The 21,616-nt window shown below is 39.6% G+C and overlaps 1 protein-coding gene across 1 annotated transcript in view; it reads left to right on the top strand.

Moving 5' to 3' along the window:
• CRYL1 (crystallin lambda 1) overlaps window positions 1-21,616 on the top strand; it is a 64,690-nt gene that overhangs the window by 25,044 nt on the left and 18,030 nt on the right. Inside the window, exons 4-6 of the mRNA XM_054078281.1 lie at window positions 6,761-6,922; window positions 11,167-11,361; window positions 20,799-20,904. Coding sequence (XP_053934256.1) covers window positions 6,761-6,922; window positions 11,167-11,361; window positions 20,799-20,904 — 463 coding nt within the window. The remainder of the gene's footprint in view (window positions 1-6,760; window positions 6,923-11,166; window positions 11,362-20,798; window positions 20,905-21,616) is intronic.

The following is a 21,616-nucleotide window of genomic DNA, read 5'->3' as shown; positions in this document are numbered from 1 at the left end:
ACGTGGTCATTCAGACACTCACAAGTGGCCCCGAACCCCAGCTGTGAGGGTAAAGAGAGAGGAAAACTGAGCACAGAGCCTGCACATTTAAAATTAAAAGCTCCACAGTGACCTTAGCAATGCTCTCCTAAGAAACAAGTGAATAGGACGAGAGGATGTGACCTCAGGTTGCGCCAGGGGAAGTTTCAATTGGATATTAGGAACTATTACTTCACTGAAAGGATTGTCAAGTGCTGGAACAGGCTGTCCAGGGAAGTGATTGAGTCACCATCCCTGAAAGTATTTAAAAGACATATAGTTGTGAACCTTAGGCACATGATTTATTGGTGGGCTTGGAAGTGTTAGATTTATGTTTGGACAAGATCTTAAATGTCTTTTCCAACCAACTTAAAATAAAAAGAAAAGTTGAGTGGGAGCAAACAACCTGATGAGCCTCTGTTCCCTTGCGTGTATCCCATATGGTTTGGGTTCTTGCATCACTTCCAAGTATTTCAGGGTCAAGTCTCACTTAACCTCACCTCCCTGCTTGGTGCACAGCCTGCTCCTCCAGCTCTCCCCATGAACCTGGCTGTTGGGGACTTGAGTTCTAGTCACGCTAAGACACAATCATATCAATTATCAGAGTCAAGGCTGTTGGTTTGCTTTGTGCCTCCTTTTTTCTTTTAATCTTCCTCATTTTAACTGATCACAATGCTGACTCCACACTGGAAGGTGTGCAGTAGCCTGGGGACTCCTTCAGTTACAGCTGTGTGTATGTCTCATGTTTCCATGCTGCATCTCAAACCTGTACAGTGGTGTGTGGGAGTCTGTCTCCTGCCCAGCTGCTATCCCTGCCTTTACCCTCAGGTGATGGTAATAACACATTTTTGAAAGGAGACTGAGGTAAATGTTTTTACCCCACCATCTTTGCCGTTGGAAATGATGCATTTTTATTTGGCACCTTGTCGTAATTTATATCCTGGTATACTGGTATATCCACATACTATCCATCTTTAAAGTGTCTCAGAATAAGCATCTAAAACCACTTTGCCGTTTTTGGGAGGGAGTGTGATGGAGAAGTCCAGAATACTTGGAGCCAGGTATTTGCCTTCAAAATATCTAATAATTCTGACTCTTGTGAAGTAACTAAACCTATTTAATACATGAAAATTTGCATGTAGTTGAGCTAAATCGTAATGGTTAATGATAATGTTGGAAGCAAAATTGATATTCTGATGTAATAATTTGCTCTGCTATTAAAACTACTATTTTATTTCTGTGCTTGTTTCACTAACTAAACTCCCAAACTCTGCAGTCAAAATGTCACTTTTTTTTAATTGCAGGTGGTGTAACTCCCCAGGTTAACGCATCTGGCTTTTGTTTACTGAGTGGTATGCATGTCAATGCCTCACATGGAATGCAAAAGAAATAAGCTCCAGTTTCCTTAGTAGAAAGTTCATCTTCAGTCTTCCAGAACAAAAGTATAAACCTAAGCTCTGCAGGAGAAGACCAAAGTAGCATGTCAATAGGAAAGGAACACTCTGCAGAGGAGCCTGGACAGGCTGGATCGATGGGCCAAGGTCAATTGTATACGGTTTCATAGGGCCAAGAGCCAGGTCTTGCACTTCAGTTACAACAACTGTATGCAATGCTCTAGGCCTGGAGAAGAGTGGCTGGAAAGCTGCCTGGTGGAAAAGGACCTGGTGGGATTGGTCAACAGCCAGCTGAACATGAGCCAGCAGTGTGCTCAGCTGGCCAAGAAGGCCAACAGCATCCTGGACTGTATCAGAAACGGTAGGGCCAGCAGAAGTAGGGAAGTGATTGTGCCCCTGTACTCGTCACTGGTGTGGCTACACCTCAAATGCTGTGTTCAGTTTTGGGCCTCTCACTATGAGAAAGACGTTGAGATTCCAGAGCGTGTCCAGAGATGGGCAACAAAGCTGGTGAAGGGTGTAGAGCACAAGTATTGTGAAGAGCCACTGAAGGAACTGGAGTTGTTTAGTCTGGAGAAGAGGAGGCTGAGGGGAGACCTTATTGCTCTCTACAACTACCTGAAAGGAGTTGTAGTGAGGTAGGTGCTGGTCTCTTCTCCCAAGTAACAGGTGATAGACTGTGAAGAAGTGGCCTGAAGTTGCACTAGGGAAGGTTCAGACTGGAAATTAAAAAAATTTCCTTTACCAAATAAATGGTGAAGCATTGGAACAGGCTGCCCAGGGAAGTGGTTGAGTCCTCACCTCTGAAGGTATTTAAAAGACATGTAGACATGGCATTTAGGGACATGACTAAGTTGTGAATTTGGCAGTTTACATTTGTACTTAATGATCTTGGAGGTCTTTTCCAAACTAAATGATTTTTTGAAAAGCCTAAATAGAAATATAAGAATTAGTACTGGAATGCTAATGATAGTAGTGTGAATTTTCAACACTATTTAACTTAAGATATAATTTGACTTTGATACGGATCCCATAAAGTAGTGGTAGTGACAGAAACACAGTAATCTTTTTACATCCACAAGTGGAGAAAATAAATGCAATCTTCCTTCAATAACTTCAGGAAACTCAACTTTTCTAGTAGCATTGATGAGAGCAGAATTGATTGTAACATTACAGATTTTAATTAGCAGAGAGATTATTTTAACATTTATACTTCTCTGAAGTCATCGAACTTTACAAGATTATAATGTTGTTTATTATTATCTTAGTATTTGGTTGTGTTAAAATTATATTAAATGGTTGTATTTGGCTGAACAGCCACTAGTTATAGTAATCACAATTGAAATATATGTTTAATTTAGTTAAATTTCCAGGTCTTCTTTTCAGATATTTTTGATGTCTGTCTTTATAACCTGAATGCTATTTAAAATCCACAGGTCCCTGCTTTTATGTAGGTTTATGTTAGTCAGACTTTCTTTTAGAAATACAACATTCTAAAGTGACGTGGTAGACTGAAAATAAAACAATTATGCCTGAAGTCTTTTCTGGGAAGTTTTTTCTGGTGGATTATAACTACAGAAGATAATGGAAGTATTTGTATAAATGGATTAGGCACCAAAACTTTCAGAAAAGATGCTTTTCTGTAATACAGAACTCTTTGTCTTTTAATCCTCTGAAGATCTTCATATTCCCACAAAAAGCTGGACATAATGTGGTTCCTGTTGCAGGAGTGCTGACAGTCTGGCTCCAGCTTTTGAGATTTTTCAGTGCTCTGCTATGTCTTCATTCTACGAGAGAAGAGGACCGCTGTCACTTGACTCAACTGTTTGACAGTAGAGCCTCAAAATTGTCAAATTCTGTAAATTATATGTGTATAAGTAGATACAGAGGAACAGAACCAGGGTTTGTGGTGTGTTTGGAGATCCTCACTTAACTGCAGAAGATGAAGAGCATCCTTGTCATAATCAAAGTGGGTTTGGCTTCTAAATAGCTTTAACTGCTACTTGAAGCCCTTTTGAATTCACTGGGAAGAAGGAAGTCATGACACTCATGAGAATAATTTTCCACCTCAATTGTGGTTCGGGCAAGGCCACAGGGAGCTTTTGCTGCAGCAGTTGCAGCATGCAGTGAAGCACATCTTCTGGGGGTTAGGTGGTGCAAGGTGAAGGTGGGAGAGGAATAGCTGCTTAGGGTATTTAATATATACTGTGAGCTAATGTGTACAGAGCTCTGCCTTGGTTTGAATGAGAGCTTACGGGTCTTGATTAACGGGGAGACATCGTGTTAGAAGTCTGCTACAGACCTTCTGACAAGAAAGAAAAGGCCTTCTTCAGGCAACTGCAAGAAGCCTCACATTTGCAGCCCCTTGTCTTCACAGCCAGGGCTTCAACCATGTCAATACCTGCTGGAGGGATAGCACAGGAGAGCACAAACAATTCAGGAGGTTTCTGGAATGCTTTCATGGTAAATTCCTGGCACAAGTGGTTGAGGAGTGGAAGAGGGGAAATGCTGTGCTGGACTTGGTGCTTACAAACAGGGAAGAACTGGTTTATAATGTGAAGGTTGTGGGAAAGCCTTGGCTACAGTGGTCATGAGACATTAGAGTTGAGGATCCTGAGAGGGCAACCAAGACAAAAAGTGGGATCACAATCCTGGACTTTAGGAGAGACAACTTTGGCCTGTTCAGGCCAAAATCTGCTTAGAAGAATCCCATGGCGTGGGATACAGTCTGGAAATGAAGAGGGGTCTAGAGCAATTGGTCTAGGAGAGCTCAATATTGATCTGTCTTCATTTGTAGGAACTTACATTGTCATAAATCTTCGTATTAAAATTGCCAGGGAGGAAATATTTTCTTGATTATGTTTTGGATATGCAGCACCCAGAATTTAGTCAGGAGTTGGAAACTAATGATTGTGCAGGTGTGACTCTCAAACTTCTTTATTCAGCAGTTCCTTATGCTTGGTGACTACCATGAGACTCCATACTTGTTATTTGAGAGGGCTCAATGCAACTCTCTCATCTTCAGATGCTCTTACAGAAAGTTACTTCCTTGTTTCTGAATGGTTGCTAATGTTTTACCTTCTCCATGCCTTTCTGTGGACTGGTTCAAGAGTGCAACTTTTTAATTAGAGGCAGATAGATCTCAGTCACCCTGTCTGGGTATCAGTGTTGCCTACTGTGGAGAGAGTCTAGTACATGTTTCTCTTCGTGTAGTTCTTTAAGAGTTCATAGACTGGTCAAGCTTTTGTTCCATGTTCTCTGAACATGTTTTTAAATAGTGTAATGCCTGTTTACCTTTAAGCCTTTAATTCAATACAGCTCTTCCAGGAGATGGGTTTTAAAAAATAATAATTGTCATCTTCTGATCAGGCTGTGAAAAAGATGTCTAATAAAGTTTAAATTGGAATTCTGGTTAGTAGCAACCTTGTTCAGGTTCTCAGGCCTTGGAATAAAGGTTTACTGTTCACCACAAACAAGAAGCGTGGTCATCTCTACAAAAAGGGCACAGAAATATACAGTATCACTTAAAATGCGTAGAGGTGTATGCTAACCTTTTTGCACCAATTCTCTGAGAGAGACCATGGTAGCTTTAAAACTGTATCTTACCTGCTCACTGTTTGATCTTCTCTTTCTCAGGGTGAACAGAATAGCTACAGACCTCTCCAGCCTCTATAACTGACAGCAAATGAGGTTCCTGTGTAATGGATTGTTTAGAGCTTAATTTCTCCCCATTCTTCAGGGAATTGGTGTCCCTGAGAAAATAATTGTGTGCTTGATGAGGACAGAAACTTTATTGCAGTGGTCCAACAACCTGAATACAATTGTGATACTATGCAAGAAACTTCAAGCAAATGGCCCATTCAGAAACCTTACATAACCATGGCAGGTTTGAATTTCCAACAGATCTGAGTTTGCCTTTTTATTATCATCTGATGCAATAAGAGGCTTAGAGTTTCGAGTTCACAATAGACCTATTCAGTCCAACTCTTTTATTAGCTTGAACAGTATCTGCAGAGTTCTCTTCATCTTTGGCTTTACTAAAAGAAACTATTTAAACTTAACCAACAAGCAGGGATCCTGGAATTACAAGCAGAGTATCATTTTGTTTTGATAAGGCTGTCTGTTGCTTTGGGCTCTATCTGGACTTCTTAAATGACCTTGTTTATCTCTTCTGTATAGTGGAACTTCTAGTACTGTTCCATGCGATTTGCTTGTTTTTTAAGACTTCAAATTACTTTTAACCATTTTCTGGGTTAAAAACTCTGTCCCTGGACATTCCTGCCACCAAGTCAGTCTGGACCTGCAGGTATTATATATAGATTTTTGGATTATATTGATGTATAGCCTTTTTCCCTATCTTCATGTACAGTTCAGCATAACAGAAAGTACAGAATGAAGTACTGACTGGTGGAAGAAGGTTAGCATTGGAAAAGAACAGGTGTTTTCTGTGTATTTTGAAGGTAAAGCTGAGATTTTGCAAGTGTGGATCCTGTTTGGATTTTTTAAACCCTTCCAAAAAAGCCAGGAAACAAGCTGGCTTTGTTCCCCTTTTCTTCTCGTAGACTGAAGTCTTTCCTGTTGATTGTGGGATCCACAGCAGTTATTCTGCCGTGTCTCTGATGCTCCCAGAATGGTGGACTTCTGCATGCTCTCCTTCAGACAGTTCCTGGGAATGATTTTGAAATTCTAGTGACTGTAGATTGTGGCTCTTGGCTCATACCTGTGAAATTTCACCCAATACCACTGAGCTGAACACGCTCAATAGCTTTGGGAGAAGTTCTGATAGCATTCATTGTACTTCCAAAGTCTTCCACGGAGTTGAAATTAATGAACATATTTAAGCTTTTTAAGTCTGAGGGTCACTGAGAGATGGTTCAGTACAGGTTCCATAACTATACCTTCGAATCTTCTGCCATAGTTCTGGAGATTGTAAGTTTGACTTCTTTTGAGGTACATCTACCTATTTACACCCTGTCTGAGAGAGAATACTGACTTCTGTCATGTGAGATTTCCTGAAAACAATGGAGACCAGGTCTTATTCCCCCATACTGTGTTGTCGTACGTGAGTAAAAGTCTCTATTTTAGGCAAAACCAGAATAATTTATTTTGTCAGGAGTCTCCTGTGGTGTGTGGCTTTCTGCTATAGAGAAAGTCTTGAGCTTTCCATTTTTTTTTTAACGTGGAAAGGTATTTTTATGTTATGTCTCACTGGTTTATCTAGACTGATTAAAATAGATGGCTTGTGCTGAATTTCTTGCAGTCAGGGTGGGATTGATGAAGTCTGAAATATATGGATAAATACTATTGAACCAGAAGACTTCTAATACTTATTTTTTGTTTTATTACAGGAATGTACGCCGGAGAAACTGGAACTGAAAAAGAAGGTTTTCAGTCAGTTGGATCTTATTGTTGGTGACAACGTTATCTTGAGCAGCTCGACCTCTTGCCTCTTACCCAGCAAATTGTTCACTGGCCTTAAGCATGTTAAGCAGTGCATTGTATCACATCCTGTAAGTATGGTGGCATGTTTTGGTTTTGTATTAGTACTCATACAAGTGTTGAACTAAACTGCATCCCAAACTCTGGGGTGCATCGTTAGTGTGCAGGGGCCTGAGTTTTCTGAAAAGCTTTAGTCTGGTCATCCTGTGAGCAGCAGCACCTATTAAATATAGGGGATTTATGCACGTTTCATACTGTTGGCTCAAGATATGTTTGGTGTAGTGAGCTGCTGTGTTCATATTATTGCATTACTCAAACTACTGGGTCTCAAAATCTAGGAATTCTGTGTTTTGAAGATAAACGTATAAAATTCCCTACTTTCTTGTGGTATCATTAGTCCGCTCTAGTATCCTTTTTCAGCTGTTGTTGGGTAACAGTAATGATCCAAACAGTGAGCTGCATGTGCTTATCAGGTACAATTGATCAAAGATGGAAGGTTTTGACTCTACTTTCTTCAGACTTATGATGCAGAAGCAGTATACCTGAAGAGGAAAAGCAGGTGGGTGAAATGGAACAAATTGTACCTGGAACAGAATTAGTGTGCTCTGTGACCAGTTGGGACAGGGCAGTGATGCAAAAATGTTAAGACTAGAGGTGGCAGCAGAACCTCAAAATGCTGAAGGGCACCTGTGAGCTTCTGTAGAGGTGTGTGGGGCTGCCAGACAGCAGTTTCACATCTCTCCTCAGTATGGAAGAGTGTTTTGTCTTCATCACGGGGATTCCTACTGCTTCTGATTTCCACTACTCCACAGGTCTTGAATTTGTTAGCCTTGTGTTAGCCTGGTGTTTGACAAATCACTTAAGAGGACTGTTGAGATTAAGGTTTGCAGTATCTAGTGAAAGGTACCGCTCTTCTGTCTGCAATTTGGTAACTACATATTGTTTCTCCAGGGCATCCTTCAGGGTGTGAAGTAAACATCAGTTCCCTGGGCATGCTGAAGAGTGGCAATGTGAACACAAAAGTAGAGCACTGCTTTACTGTGATGTCTCTATAGCTACCTGTAGCCTAATGCTGCAGTGTCAAAGCATTTGGTCCATCCCTTTCTTACACCCCTGCCCCACCACCATTGTGCCTTGGGAAAGCAAAAGGAACAAAAAGGATTGGTTTCTTTCTGATTAGTTTTCATCCCTTTTCAGCTGAAAAAAGAAAAAATAAAACTTCCAAGTGTGTATCTGTACTTTCTCCACTCTAAAATTTAGTAGTTCCTTATCTCCTATTTCTAGTGTTGTAACTTTCTGTAGCACAGGGAAGATATAATTTAGACTTCTGTAGAACGTAACTAGAGCTGTGTTTTGTTTTTTTTTAAGTAGCTCCTATTTTTTTTTAATAGCTCAGTCTATTTTCTGACTGTTTTTACATTATACTTTCTTACTTTTTTCCCTTGAATTGGTCTGTACCAAATTGTTCAGTCTGAGCTGCAGTCTTTGTAGGAACCACTTCTGCAACCAGGTTTTATCAGATCTGGAAAAGTAGCTAGTCCTTGCGTACACATTTTCTAGGTTGCTGTTGCAAGGACGTATGTATTTTCCAAAGCAAATATACTGAAGTGCCTTAAAATGTCTAATTGTTCTGAAATGGCTTTGCAATCCAGCTGAGACTGTTTTCTCGGTAATCTCAGCCCCACTCGAAGGGGACTGCACTGGAGAAGCTATGAGTTGATATACTCTTCCCAGAGCCATTCTAAGTATGTTATATCGGGAAACATGGTCGATTTGTAGTAGCTGTTGGCTTTTGATGTTTCTTGTTTCAACCATTGCCTTAGTAACATGTCTTTGACATGACAGTAGGACGAAGGAACTAGTGACTGCAGGAAGCAAGCAGCTCCAAAAGACACGGTGAAAACAAAGTGATACACCAGAAAAATTAAAAGCTGAAGTTGTAAAGCCTCTGGCACAGGTGAGCATGTTGAGGAGAAATGAAATGCACGAAGGACAGAAGGAGCTCATCCCTTTGCTTAACATAGGAATAGGTTTGGTAATCAAAAAAAAAAATAAGTGAATGAAATCTCATAGCACAGCTGTGTGATAGACATGCACACAATACTTGTAGGTACAAGGTTCTGCAAGCAGTTTCAGGCAGTGTATCAGTGGAGGTCTCCTGCAGAGCAGTTCATATCTCAGTACTGTATGTGCCTGCTAGGTCACACAGCTGAAAATATGGAGCTAGAGGAGCCCTTGCTACTGTGTGAAGTCCCTTACAGTACAGGAGACTGTGTAATCAAATCACCTTAAAAATGTGTTAAGCTTTAGCTGTTAGATCTTTAACTCCACTATTCCTGTTGGAAATTGTCTTCTGATTTTTGTTCCAAGCTTATTAACGGTCTGTTAAAATTAATTTGCTTTTTGTTGGCAGCTTTTGTGTAGTTTATATTCTTTCTTTGTGTTTACTTTGTTGTATTCTGTCTTAGCTTTCATCTTGTTGAGTAAGGTAAGGTCTTCTGCTCCGTGAAGAAAGGCTTTGCATTCCCCTTCTCATTTTTATAAACCTTCCTCCATCCCCAAGTTCATCCACGTTTTACCTCTGAGTTTTTAACAACATCTGTTCTCTCACTCCTAAAAAATTGCCTTCCTAAGTCTCCTCAGTGTGCTCATGAACACACCCGGGTCCTCCCTGTGCCAAGTTTGTGAAACAGAATATCTCAATAAGATGATTGTCAGCACTAATCTCAGAAAAAAAATTATAATAGCCTCAGTCTCTCTCAACAATTAACTTGTCCTTTTCCTGATTGGAACCTGTGATATGCTTAAGGGTTGGAAAAGCCTTCAGAGAGCTTCTTAGTGCTTGCAGTAGTTTGGGTCTTGCTAAATTGCCCTGGCATCACACCTGTGATGGTGTCCACCAAGCCATTCTCAGTGTTGGTGGTGGCAATGTCAAAGACTGATGGGAGAAAGGTTATGTTGGAACATAAGGCAATTCAAAAGGGATGAAGTAAGTGTGTTACATCAGTAGTTAGAGCAGACATAGCCTACAACAGGTTTTCCATTGGTCAGGCCCTACTGTAAAAACAACCATGTACTGAAAAGGAAGAACAGAGAGGAAAGACTGCTTGCACCTTGTTGTAACTAAATCCTATACTTGCATTGAGCCCAGTTAAGAGCAGGTATAAACTGGAGAGAGGCAGATTTAAGCTTGATTTAAGGAAGAATTTCTTCACCGTGAGAGTGGTGAGGCACTGGCACAGGTTGCCCAGGGAAGTTGTGGCTGCCCCATCCCTGGAGGTGTTCAAGGCCAGGTTGGATGGGGCCTTGGGCAGTCTGATCTAGTGGGACGTGTCCCTGCCTGTGGTGGTGGGGTTGGAACTAGATGATCTTTAAGGTCCCTTCCAACCCAAACTATTCTATGATTCTGTGACTAGAAGGGTGGTGGTGAAGGAATCAGTACTTAATTAACGTCTTTTACATGTCAGTGTTATTTTGGGAAGTAATTTATGATGTGTTAGCTGGTTCTATTGCCTGGAAACTAGACTGAGAGTTGAGTTGAACACCTTGATAATACGGCTGAAGGACTGCTGCTTTTGGAAGGTGTGTGCAGGCAGTATTACTGCCTGTAACACTATGACCTGAGGAAGTTTCAGCTGTTTCTAGGATGTTGTTCGGAATTTTTTATTACTTCAAAAATACATCGCACAAAGGTCTAGACTTGAGAAATTACATTTTAGAAGAGTCGGAGAGGTGATTTTTTTAAAGTAGGTACAGTATTTGAAGGTAACCTGTTCTGTAGCTTTTTCAAAGTATGTTTTATGTGATATCTGTTACTGTGTTTAGCTTATATTTACAGGCTTGGGCCAATTGCAGCTTATCTATTAAGTGTTGCATTTACAGGTGGTGTTTAGCAATAATTTTGTTATAAAGTTCCTGAATGTCTAAAAGGAAATGCCTTGCTTCATTTGGCAAGATAGGTGATGGTCATATGGCTTACAACAACAAACAGCTTGAATATTGAGAAAACGTTGTTTACTCAAGTCAGTACAAAGTCTTTTGGTCCTGTTTGAGTGCTATCATCTTCGGTGTAACTCCATGAACTTTGCTGGGGTTCAACAGAGTTAGATTCAATGCAAGATTAATTATTTTTTTAAAATCTGAATTAATACACCAGCTTTTAATGGATTGGTGGAACCTTTCAGGGTCTGAAGACAATTTTACTGTGTTCAGTGGAAAATGTCCGTGCTAGTAGACAAGCTATAAAAATGCTGTATATTAATTTGGTCTGTTAATCTGTTGATAATTGACACTCTTCTTTGTGTTTTTTCTTGAGGTAAATCCACCTTACTTTGTACCATTGGTTGAAATTGTTCCTCATCCAGAAACAGATCCTTTTACTACAGAGAGAACATATGCCCTGATGAAGAAGATTGGTCAATCTCCTGTCAAACTAAATGGAGAAATTGAGGGGTTTGTTCTGAATCGGCTCCAGTATGCAGTGATAAGTGAAGCATGGAGACTTGTGGGCGTATGTACATTTTATTGGGTTTTTTTTACAGTTTCAACACAAACACACACTGTTGGTTTTGTAGATGTAGCGATCAAGACTGTATATTTAAAATTCTTATAAATGTGTATTATCTTTGTCAAGCTGTCCCTTATGAACGTGAAATATATACTAGCATGTAAATGAAAACCAGTCAAAAGTGATATCAGTTATAAATACCAATACCTGAGAGAAACAAAGTGATACGATCGTAACAGCTGTGCTTTATCCTGCTTTCTTTTCAGTATACTGTCATTTTCAGGACAATCAAAAGAACAATCTTAAAAGCATGGAAATCAAAATACTGATTTTTCTTTTTTCGAGGTTATCTCATCATGTCCTGTTATTTTCTGAATGTTGCTGGCCTACTCTACAGTGGTTATGAAAATAATATTTTAAATGGTTTTCACTTTGCCCTTTCAGGAATCGCAGTCATAGGTTCAACAGTTACTTGATACTTGTAGTTAGAGACAGATTTCTCCTCCTCTTGCCCATTCAGACTTGTAGCCAAGAATCATTTGTTTGTGCCCCCTCAGCTTTTCCCACAGTTACCTCTTCTGTGCTGCAAAGTCTGATCTTTCATCGGGAAGAGCTGTATTAGGAGTCTATTGCTGTTCTGTTGAAAAGAGATTCAGCTGTGCTTGAGTAGGGCTTGCTTTTTTGTCATGAGAGTGTTTTGATTTTTTCAAACTGTTTAAAACAACCATGCACTCAAATGTAGGTAAAAATCTTAAAACCAAGGTAATAGTAACATATCGTAAACAAAGCGACTCTTTCAAAGCAATATCTAAATAGAGTTGCTGGATTGGTTTTGCTTGCCTCTGGTTAGCTTCTGTTAGCAACACAATACAACAATATAAAGGAGGTGGTGAATAACAGTAAGTAAAGCAATATTGTTAGGAAGGACCTGATCTTCTGCTGGTGATGTTTCTTTACACTAAGAAGAAAGGTTTCTGTTACTGAAATTAATATAAATTCTTAAGTATATGATAAGAAAAAACCCTTCAGAAAGCTGTAATTGTGTTGAAAGACATGGGATAGAAAGATTAGTAACATCTAAATTGTTTTTTGAACCTTAATAACCTTGGATGAAAAAAAGATTTTGAAAATAAAAATGTAAAAAATGACTACTACTAAAAAATGTGAATGAAGAAAGTAAGTTCATGGTGAAAAACCTAACTAAACTGCAATGTTCATTGCTAAGTAGGTGTCCACACTGTAACCTTTCCTTAAAATGAAGGGATCTGACACAGAAGTAAAACAAGTCAGGTGAAGAACAAGATTTTTGGAGCAAGAGAGAGTAAATTAATGTCAGATTGTGAAGAAGAAATGGAACTTACCTGAGAATCCCAAAACCCAAATATTAGCTTGATGAAATACTGATTTAAGCATCACTTTACACACCAGTTAGCATAATGCTGCAGAAATGGAACTTAGCACTTCCATCTGAGTTCTTGTAAAGAAGAGTTCAGAGCGTTGATGGAAAACTGTGGACCAGTAAGCCTGATAAAATACTTGTTGGTCAGCCCAGGTGTCCAGGGAAGTAATGCCTCAAACACGTAGTAGGATTCTTTCATGTCTCTGAGCGTCATTAACTGGATTGTGCTATAGAAACCTACACTGCTAAAAATGTGAGTGGATTCTGAGAACATTTATACACACACATATTAGAGGAAAACCATGGCAGAAGCAACCTTCAGCTGTCGAAGTCTCAAACCCTGGGCCGCTGGGAGCTGAGGCAGTACACATCACTGGAATTACCACTGTGATCTTCCGTTATGGAAAGGGTTTAAGAACAATTAATGGGCTGCTATTGGAAAAGAGGTATTGATTTGAGGTGAACCTTTAGTACAAACCTGTTACAAACCTGTGCAGACACTTTCTGTGTGTGAATAGTAACAAAATAGTGCCTGAAGCACTGACAGATAATGAAAGATGCTTTTGCTGTGCATCATCAAAGTTTCCAAGTTGTTCTGGTTTTGTATAATTTTATTGCATTTCCAGCAAATACACATTTAAATTGTAACAATTCTCATGGCTGTATTTCCATTCCAAAAGACTGGACCAGCTGTCAAAGGTGTATAATTTCAGCTGTGTGACTTCAGGCTGCATGCTGCCTTTGATTGAAGGAGAATTACTACAAATAGGCGAGAGCTGCAGGCCTAAGGCAGTTTCTGTTTTGACTGTTGTGCTGTCAGGCTAGTAATTTTTATTGCAAATCATGTTCTTTTGGTGTTTCCACTTCCAAAATGGGGAAAATACTTCTTACTTTTGATTATTAAGTCGCTTTTCAGTCTGTATTGTTGAAAATGTCAGCCTCCCCAACTCTCAGCCTTTGAGAGGCTCCTAAAAATTAAACTTTGCTTACACGGATTGATTCTGGTAACAAAGGTTTTTGTTATCCTAGGAAGCACTGAGGGTGGAAGATAAACTACAAATATTAGCAGGAGGGACATATTAATAAAGCATTCTTGTTCAAAATGATCACATTATTAATCCTTTTGTGGTTAGATATGTAAATTGCATGTGCTGGATGAGGCAGTCCAAGTCAGCTTGGATGCAGAACACAGATGTCCTTAGGAAATTGCTTATGAACACTATGGTATTTTGGTGGTAATAATTGTGTATTGCTTTTGACTGTTGTAAAAGAACAATGAGGCAGAACCATAAAACATAATTTCAAGCTTACTGGTTCTACAAGTAGAAAAGTATCTTTGCAGGCCTCCAGTTAAATGTCATAAACTGATAGGTGCTTCTATTTCTGTTACAAGTTTTCTTTAATTTTAACATTGTGAGTGCTTGAGAAAAATCTCTTGTTGCTGGAAGACTGTGGTGTTTGCATCACAGTGTATCAATTCTTTGCCGTGTAACAAGGACGTACATTTTCCAGATATAAACGCTGTGTGTGAACCAGGATAGAAACATAGCAGCAGTCTCCAAGTGTTTTGAAGCCACTTGAAGCGATCCTAAAGTGATCCCTTTTATGTAAACAACTCTATGTCTTTTTGGTGCTTTTGAGATGCAAGCTGAAAAGTTCTCATCTGGGTCATGGCCTCAAAAATATTTACAGTAATTGCAGAGGGAGCGATCTTATACATGCCGACCTGTGCAGAGATACATTTATCAAGTCCTAGTTCTGACATCTTCACACGGACGATCTGTCCTTTTTGTCTTTTTTCAGTCAATCAAGCTTATTTCATTCAAGAAACTAGTGGAAGTTTATCCAGTAGAAGTATTAATGTTCTGTTAAAAAAAAAGGCATTGGTGGTAGGACAGACCTGCAGGTACGACTGTACTAACATTTGTCTGGAAAACTTTTTATCACAAATGGACTGAGCCACCTGCAGGATATGTTTTAGTTCCCAGATGTAGCCCAGTGTCTGATGACCTGCCAGTCTTTCTCTTTTTCTTAGGAGTAGCGTGTTGGGAATGTGTGATGTGTGAGGCATGGGACAGGGATCAAACAATGGGAGAAGGGCTCTGATGCAGAGCATGAAGGTGAATGTTGGGCTGTATAGAAAGCAATGTGGTAAATATAGCTGCTTTCTGGATGACATGTGGGGCTCACCGACTTCTGCCATGTGGGTCCAAGAGTAGGAGAGGCTATAACACAGCCAGAAATCAGAGGTAAAGCCCTGCCAGGAGGTTGGTTTCAAGCTCAAACTCCACATGGTGTTCAGACTGCATGTGGACATGGATGCTGGAGCAAGAGAGAAGCATCATTCAGGGCAAAGTGATGAAAGTGGTAACAAGAAACCCAGTTATTTGGTACAGTTTATCTTTGCCAAAGATGCTGGGGTCCCCAGGAGCATGCACAGCAAGGCTGGGATTTTGAAGCTGAATTGCAAAATAAGTGCTGGGAATGCAGGGCTGAGCCAAATGTAAGAGTGGAAAGTACAGAGTTAAGGTGATGAAAAATTAGGAGGCCTGAAGGTAGAGGTCCCAATTTATAGGAAAGTGGGAGGATGAAAACTCATTTGGAGCCATACAGTTGGGTGCCAAGAACTTTGGTCTTGTGGATAATTAGGAATATAGTTTTGAGGATGCAGAAGTTCACCTCTACAACTTAGAAGCAAAGACGATAGATGTGTTTATGAGCCTAAAAAAAGGAATTCAAGCAAGTGCTCCCCTTTCAGGCAAGAGTACTCCATCAGATATTTCATTTTGGATCCAAGTTAATCTTTTGTGTGATGAGAAGTCTTTTGAACGTTGTTTTGACTTGTAAGTCACGGGCGCTTGGGCAAAGCAGGTGTTTGTGGCAGGAACTTTTTGCATCAGTGATCTCTGTCTCCCCATGTTTCACATCTCTTCCACTAAAAAGCAGATACACGGAATGCTCCACTCTGTCTCTTTAAGGTCACGTATCAGAACTTTCTGTAGGACCACATGTTGTGTGAGATACTGAGCTTCTTGTAGGTTTCTTATTTATGTTTTTAATTCTTAAGTCTCCCATAGAAGTGTTGCGAAGATCATCATGATGTGAGTATGTACTGTGAAATGTTCAGGTTGAAAATCTTCACAACCCTAAATTTTGATAATGCGAGTTTGGAACAATTAGAATAATCTACAGCTGGTAATAGGAAAAATATCTCTAACACCTTTCTCTGTTATTCCTTGTTTTTCTTACTTTCTTTTGCCTCTGTTGACAGCAGTGCCTATTCTGTCTGATTTGGTCATAACACCTTGGAGCAGAGATTTACTGCCTTTATTTGCCTAGGAAGCACCCTGTGCACTGCTGACACTATTATACTTCTACAAGTACTGATGCATTCTATGGTAGCTTGGGATTATGCTGCAAAAGTGTTAGTTGAATAGCTTGACTTTGTCTTGGTCTGAAGGTAAAGTTTTGGTTGACTTCATCCAGAAAATAACAACCAATTGGTTTCACCAATGCTTTACATCAGAAGTCTCATATGTTACTCTGAATATCTAGAACTGTCCTTTTAGCTGTGGATTACTGAGTGGAAGCTTATCTTGGTGAAATATTTTTCTTAGCATCACCTGGAATTTGCAAGGAGGGCATGAAATACAGGAGCAGAGGTAGTGAGGAGAACATGGCACTTTTTCAGCCCTGATCTAATTGAGGAGTTTCAGCTGCTTTTAAGAACCTGCTAAAACTATTTTGCATGATGTATCGTATGATAAGTGTCTTAAGACTCTATTTTCTTCTGTATAAGCTTTTGATACTGTCTTTATATATATATATATTTTAAGTGGATTTTGTTTTAAGTTATAGTCATTGTAAAAGACAAGTAGAATGGCCAGCCCTGCCATTTTTATTAATCTTTTGGAAAATAAACAGTCATGGTTTTGCTGTGTTGTCCATTTTAGTTTTTCACAGCAATCAGGTGCATTGGCTTCAGTCCCTAATTTGTGTACCTCGCCCTTCTTGGTTGACTGCCTTGGCAGTCCTTAAATGCTGGCAAGACTTTTTTAATTCCAAATTCCTTATTATTAATAATTGTATTAAAGTGTTCTCAAGAGGACCATTCTAAAAGATCAAAGGTAAGGTAGAGTTAAACGCCTAGTTACAGTGCTTCATAAAAGGGAGTATCATAAAAGGAAGTTTAAAGGGCCAGGGAGAAAAATATTGTTGATATTCAGTGGTTTCTTACAGGGTGAGGTGAGTGAGGGTGCCATGGCAGAAGGAAGATAAAGGCCAGCAAAGTAAAGTGGTTTGAAGTGTGTAGGACAGCAAGTTTCTCAAACATGATGAAATGGAAACAGATGGAGCTGGTAGAGGGAGAAATGTCATATGCTCAAAATGACAGGACTGGAAAAGATCTCATCAGGGTGTGGATGGAAGGGACTTGATTGAAGTGATAGTGGAGAGAAGGGTGTAACAAGTTCTGCCAGGAGAGAATGCATATATTAGTGGCAATCAGAAGAAAAACTGGATTTGGGAGATACAAAGTATGAAGTGGCAAATTTGGAGACAAAGTATGTGGTCCAGGTAGGAGTGGTGTCCAGAATAACTCAATGGACAGACTGGAGGGAGCAGGAGAACATGTTGAATTGGTAGTATGAGAAAAAGAAAGATTGTTTTTTTGGCCATGTCATATTTGATATGATGACAAACCAAGTCGGTGACAGGAGTTGCGATGTGGATGTGACTCACAGATGTAAAGACTGTTGATTAAAAACGAGCAGGTTGGGTCAGGGCCTAAAGGTGGAGATTGCAGAACTGCTATAGGCTTTTAGAAAGGAGAAAAAGGTCCCTGCATAGCGAGAAGCACTAATAAAATACCAGAGGAGCATTAGGACAATACTGTGCCATCACAGGAGATTAAAATCTCCAGGGAGATGAGATTGTGGTGTGTAAATGTTGTCATAAGAAGTGTGGAGGATTCTGAGCAGGTTTAGATCTTGAAGTTTGACCGGCTATTGGGGTGACTGAGGATTTTGCTGGAATTTATTTTAATAAATGTATATATTCTTAATTCTCTAGCTGTGAAAGCTTCTGGTGAGCTCTGACACACTTCCTCTTCCCTCTGACAAGGGCTCACAAGAAGGGTTACCCAGGATGAACAGGATGAAAAATCCCTTGAGAAGATTGTTTCACACCTAGACTTAATGAAACTGGGTTGGAACTTTTTCTTGTTTACTACTTAGCATAAACACCGATCCTTGTGGAAGAAACCTTGCTGACCTTGCACCCACCCTGCTGAATCATTCCACTGACTTACAGTCTCCTTAACATAAGTGGGAGTAGGGTTATTCCCTGGTTTAACTTGTCTTTCATTTATGTGTTTTTAATTTCTGAAGAGAAAAAGTAAAAGGCTTTTCTTTAAGAAAGGTCTCTGTGACAAGGAGAAACCGACCTCGCTTGCGTAGGATAATATATCCCTCAGCTAGGGGGGATGTGTCGTGTTTTCCTTCTGGTAGCAGCAATTCTTACCTTTTAGCAGCTGTAACTGTAAAATTAAAGCTTTAGCAAAAGGACAAGAACAAAGCACTCATCTGCCAATTCTGAGGCAACCTAGTCTTCAAGTGTCAGTACCAAAGCTGGGGACTATGGTATCAAGAGAAATAAATCAGTTTTTAATTTGAAAATTAATGTGCCATGATTCCAAAGTGTTTCAAGAGCCTGTTAACTCTTTAATATTATGTTTACAGTTTTTAACTGCTGCTGTGGTTCATAGGCTTGTCTGGAACTTGTGGTTAATCTTTTGTCACAAATCCATGTCAACCAGGATAAAAATAAAACCCCACTCATCAAGCACAGCTTTACCAGCATAACTCATTGTTTGGATGAAGCAGTCCCAACAGAAGAGCGCTTTTGTTGACTTTGCTGATGTCGTTCAGAGAAGTTGTGTTGCTGTGTCAGAGGAACAAAAAACTTTCACAAAACACATGATGCCTGGGTTGATCGCACTGATGCTGGTGTGTGGTCTGGACGCTGTCTAGGTTTCCATTTAGTCCTGTGTTTATGCAGACCTTCCTGTCTGCCTCTAGAGGAGTTATTTTACCATGCTGATGCCTTACCTTGAAGTTCAAGAAAGTAATGCTTCCTTATCCCTGCTATTTTATGTCTAATTGCATTATTACCAGAGCTGCATGTTCCATATATGGTAGATAGATCTTAATAATTACATTATTGTTCGCTTTTCAAGGTAGAGTTTAAAAGCTACCTGCAACAGGCGTTCAGCCAGGCTTTCTTTTGAAAGGAGCAATGCTTCTAACAGATGGAGACTTGAGGTTGATTCTTATAAAAGGCTCTCTTTAAGCCTCAGGTGATGACACTCGATGTCTGTGGCCGGCTTTAGGAGTTGCGCTGGTCCTTGGCTTGTAACTCTTTTAAAGTAGCAGTCAATGATGCAGTTGATGAACACAGGAAGACACTGTGGGTGGGATTCAGCTCACTTAAGATGGGATTTCTACAATGTAGGTATTGACATCCAAGCTGTTTAGTCTTCTTTCAGTCAGTGAGAAGAACTAGGCCCTTGTAGGACACTACTAATCTTACCTATTCTAGATGCCTGCTTTAGGATGCTGATTTGTTTTTTTCTCCCTAGCGATTATAAAGGGAGTCAAGATGTCTAGCTCAGATGGCACTGCCTGCAGCAGTAGAGAGAGCTGTCCTGCGTGCCGTAACTCTAGCTGATCACTGTGTGATACGAAGAAGCATTCAGACTGGGCCCTGTGAAAGAGAAATTTAACAGAAAAAGATAGGTCTTTGGCCAAGCAGATGTGTATACCTACTTGTATTCTGCAGTCCAAAGGGGCTTGTGAAGAAAGAGATACTGAGTGGGGAGAGCATCTCAGGTTAGGGTGAGAAGACAAATTAGAAGTGGTTCAGCCTCTCTTCCACCTTCTTAACCAGAAGGAAATGTTTTTATGTCTCTGGGAATGAAGACAAGTTCTTGAAGCCAAGCTTTATCTGATGAAAGTGGTTAGAACAGGTCTTAGTTAATTCCTATCTCTCTAGTAGGTGAAAAACAAACCTCATATAATAAATATTTTTCTTCTCAAGTAAATCGGTTAAGGTAATGAAATGTAACTCAATTTTTTTCTTTTTACAAGCCTTCTGTGCTTGCCGTAACCTGATGGAGATGTTGGCTTTCATGCAAGTGCTACCATGTGGGCGGAACAGCAGTGCTCAACTTTTAACAGGAGAAATGTTTCATTTTGCATGCTCTGTATCCTGGCCAAGCTCTGAGATGTGAGGCTGGCAATGAACTTGAGCACCTGGGCAGGTTGAGGCTGGATAGGTCGAATGTTCAGTGAGTTTTGTAGGAGGGAGTGGCAGCTGCATTGCCTGCGTGTTTGGTCCCAGTCTTTTTTGCAGGTGGCCTCAGGAACAGTATCCACTGCTGCACCCCTGTTTTGCCAATTGCGGCTGCCAAAAAATCCAGACCTAAGAGAATATGAAGGGATATGTAAGATTTAGTCCAACTCCTGTGTTTAAAGAGCTGGTATAGTACTTGGATTTGATACAACTCTTCTGGTCGTGTGCTGTTGAGACTGTTGCAGTTGTTCTGTGTTCTCTGATTCTCAGTTTCTGAGAAAAATTATATTGGTTAACATAAACAGCTCAATTTAGATTTTGTACATGAATTATTGTAAGTAATAAGTATCAGGCAAGCTGGTGTGTACAAATAGTACATGTTGTATGGAAAATTATTAACTTATAAATTTAAAAATAAAATACTGTCAAAATATATCAAAATGTATTTGGGTTATGAAGTACAGCAAACTTAGAGAAGTGATGGAGTGTTTATACTGAATCACAGGAAGGCTTGCATAATAGATGGACATTTCTGGCAAACAGTTGTGTTTCTGTTTGCAAGCTAACTGCTGTTTCTAGCCTTGGTTTTTATTAGTACTTTAATTTTTTAATTAAATTAAAAAAGCGGGCTATTTTGCATTAAAACCAAACATCCACAAATCTTCCTTCCCGTTCTACTTTTGCTACTTAGGAGGGAGTAATATCTCCTACTGATCTAGACCTTGTGATGTCTGATGGACTGGGAATGCGATATGCGTTTATTGGACCCCTGGAAACTATGCATCTTAATGCAGAAGGTAAGTAGTATTAAAATTATGAACATTATATTACATTGCACAGGGCTCTGGAAATGTTATATAAAAATCCAGGTTAGGATTGCTACAATTATGACTCATCTTTCTTTACTGTAATGATAAGAAAAGGAAGATTTATGTAAAAGTTGAGGTCAGATGGAAGGAAATGGATGTTGACTATTCAGTTTTAAGTGATGAAATGAAAGACAACAAGTCATTGAAACGCTAGCTGTGTACTTAATTTTTCCCAAGATTTGTCTCGGTGCTCTGTAAACATTGCTGTACCCATACTTCAGGATTGTCCGAATGTCAGGAAAAGAAAGTGTTGAAAAGGTTCATTAAATAATCCAATGTCAACAGAAATTCACTTTCCGTAAATGAGTGCTCTTTTTTTTTGTTCCCTCCAGAATTTGTAGCAAAGGCTCGATGTAAATATCACTGGAGATTGCTTGCTTTAAGCTGGCTTAAATCTCAAATGAAGTAAAATTGCTTCTGTCCGCAAAATACTGTGTGTATAAAGTGGACTTGTCAAAGCAGTCAAGTAACAGTTTGACATCTGTCTTGCATAATCAAGACAGATTTTTAGATGTTTTTGGAATAGTATACATGAATCTCAGCTAAATAAAGTGAATTGCATAAAATAATAAAATATTATGAATCAGTGTTACAAAGGTGTGAGCAATGAATGTAATAAAACATAAAAACTTCAAAACGT

Source organism: Cuculus canorus, chromosome 1 (assembly GCF_017976375.1).
Source record: "Cuculus canorus isolate bCucCan1 chromosome 1, bCucCan1.pri, whole genome shotgun sequence".
In the NCBI taxonomy this organism is placed as follows: domain Eukaryota; kingdom Metazoa; phylum Chordata; class Aves; order Cuculiformes; family Cuculidae; genus Cuculus; species Cuculus canorus.
This window is presented reverse-complemented; position numbering and strand designations above follow the sequence as displayed.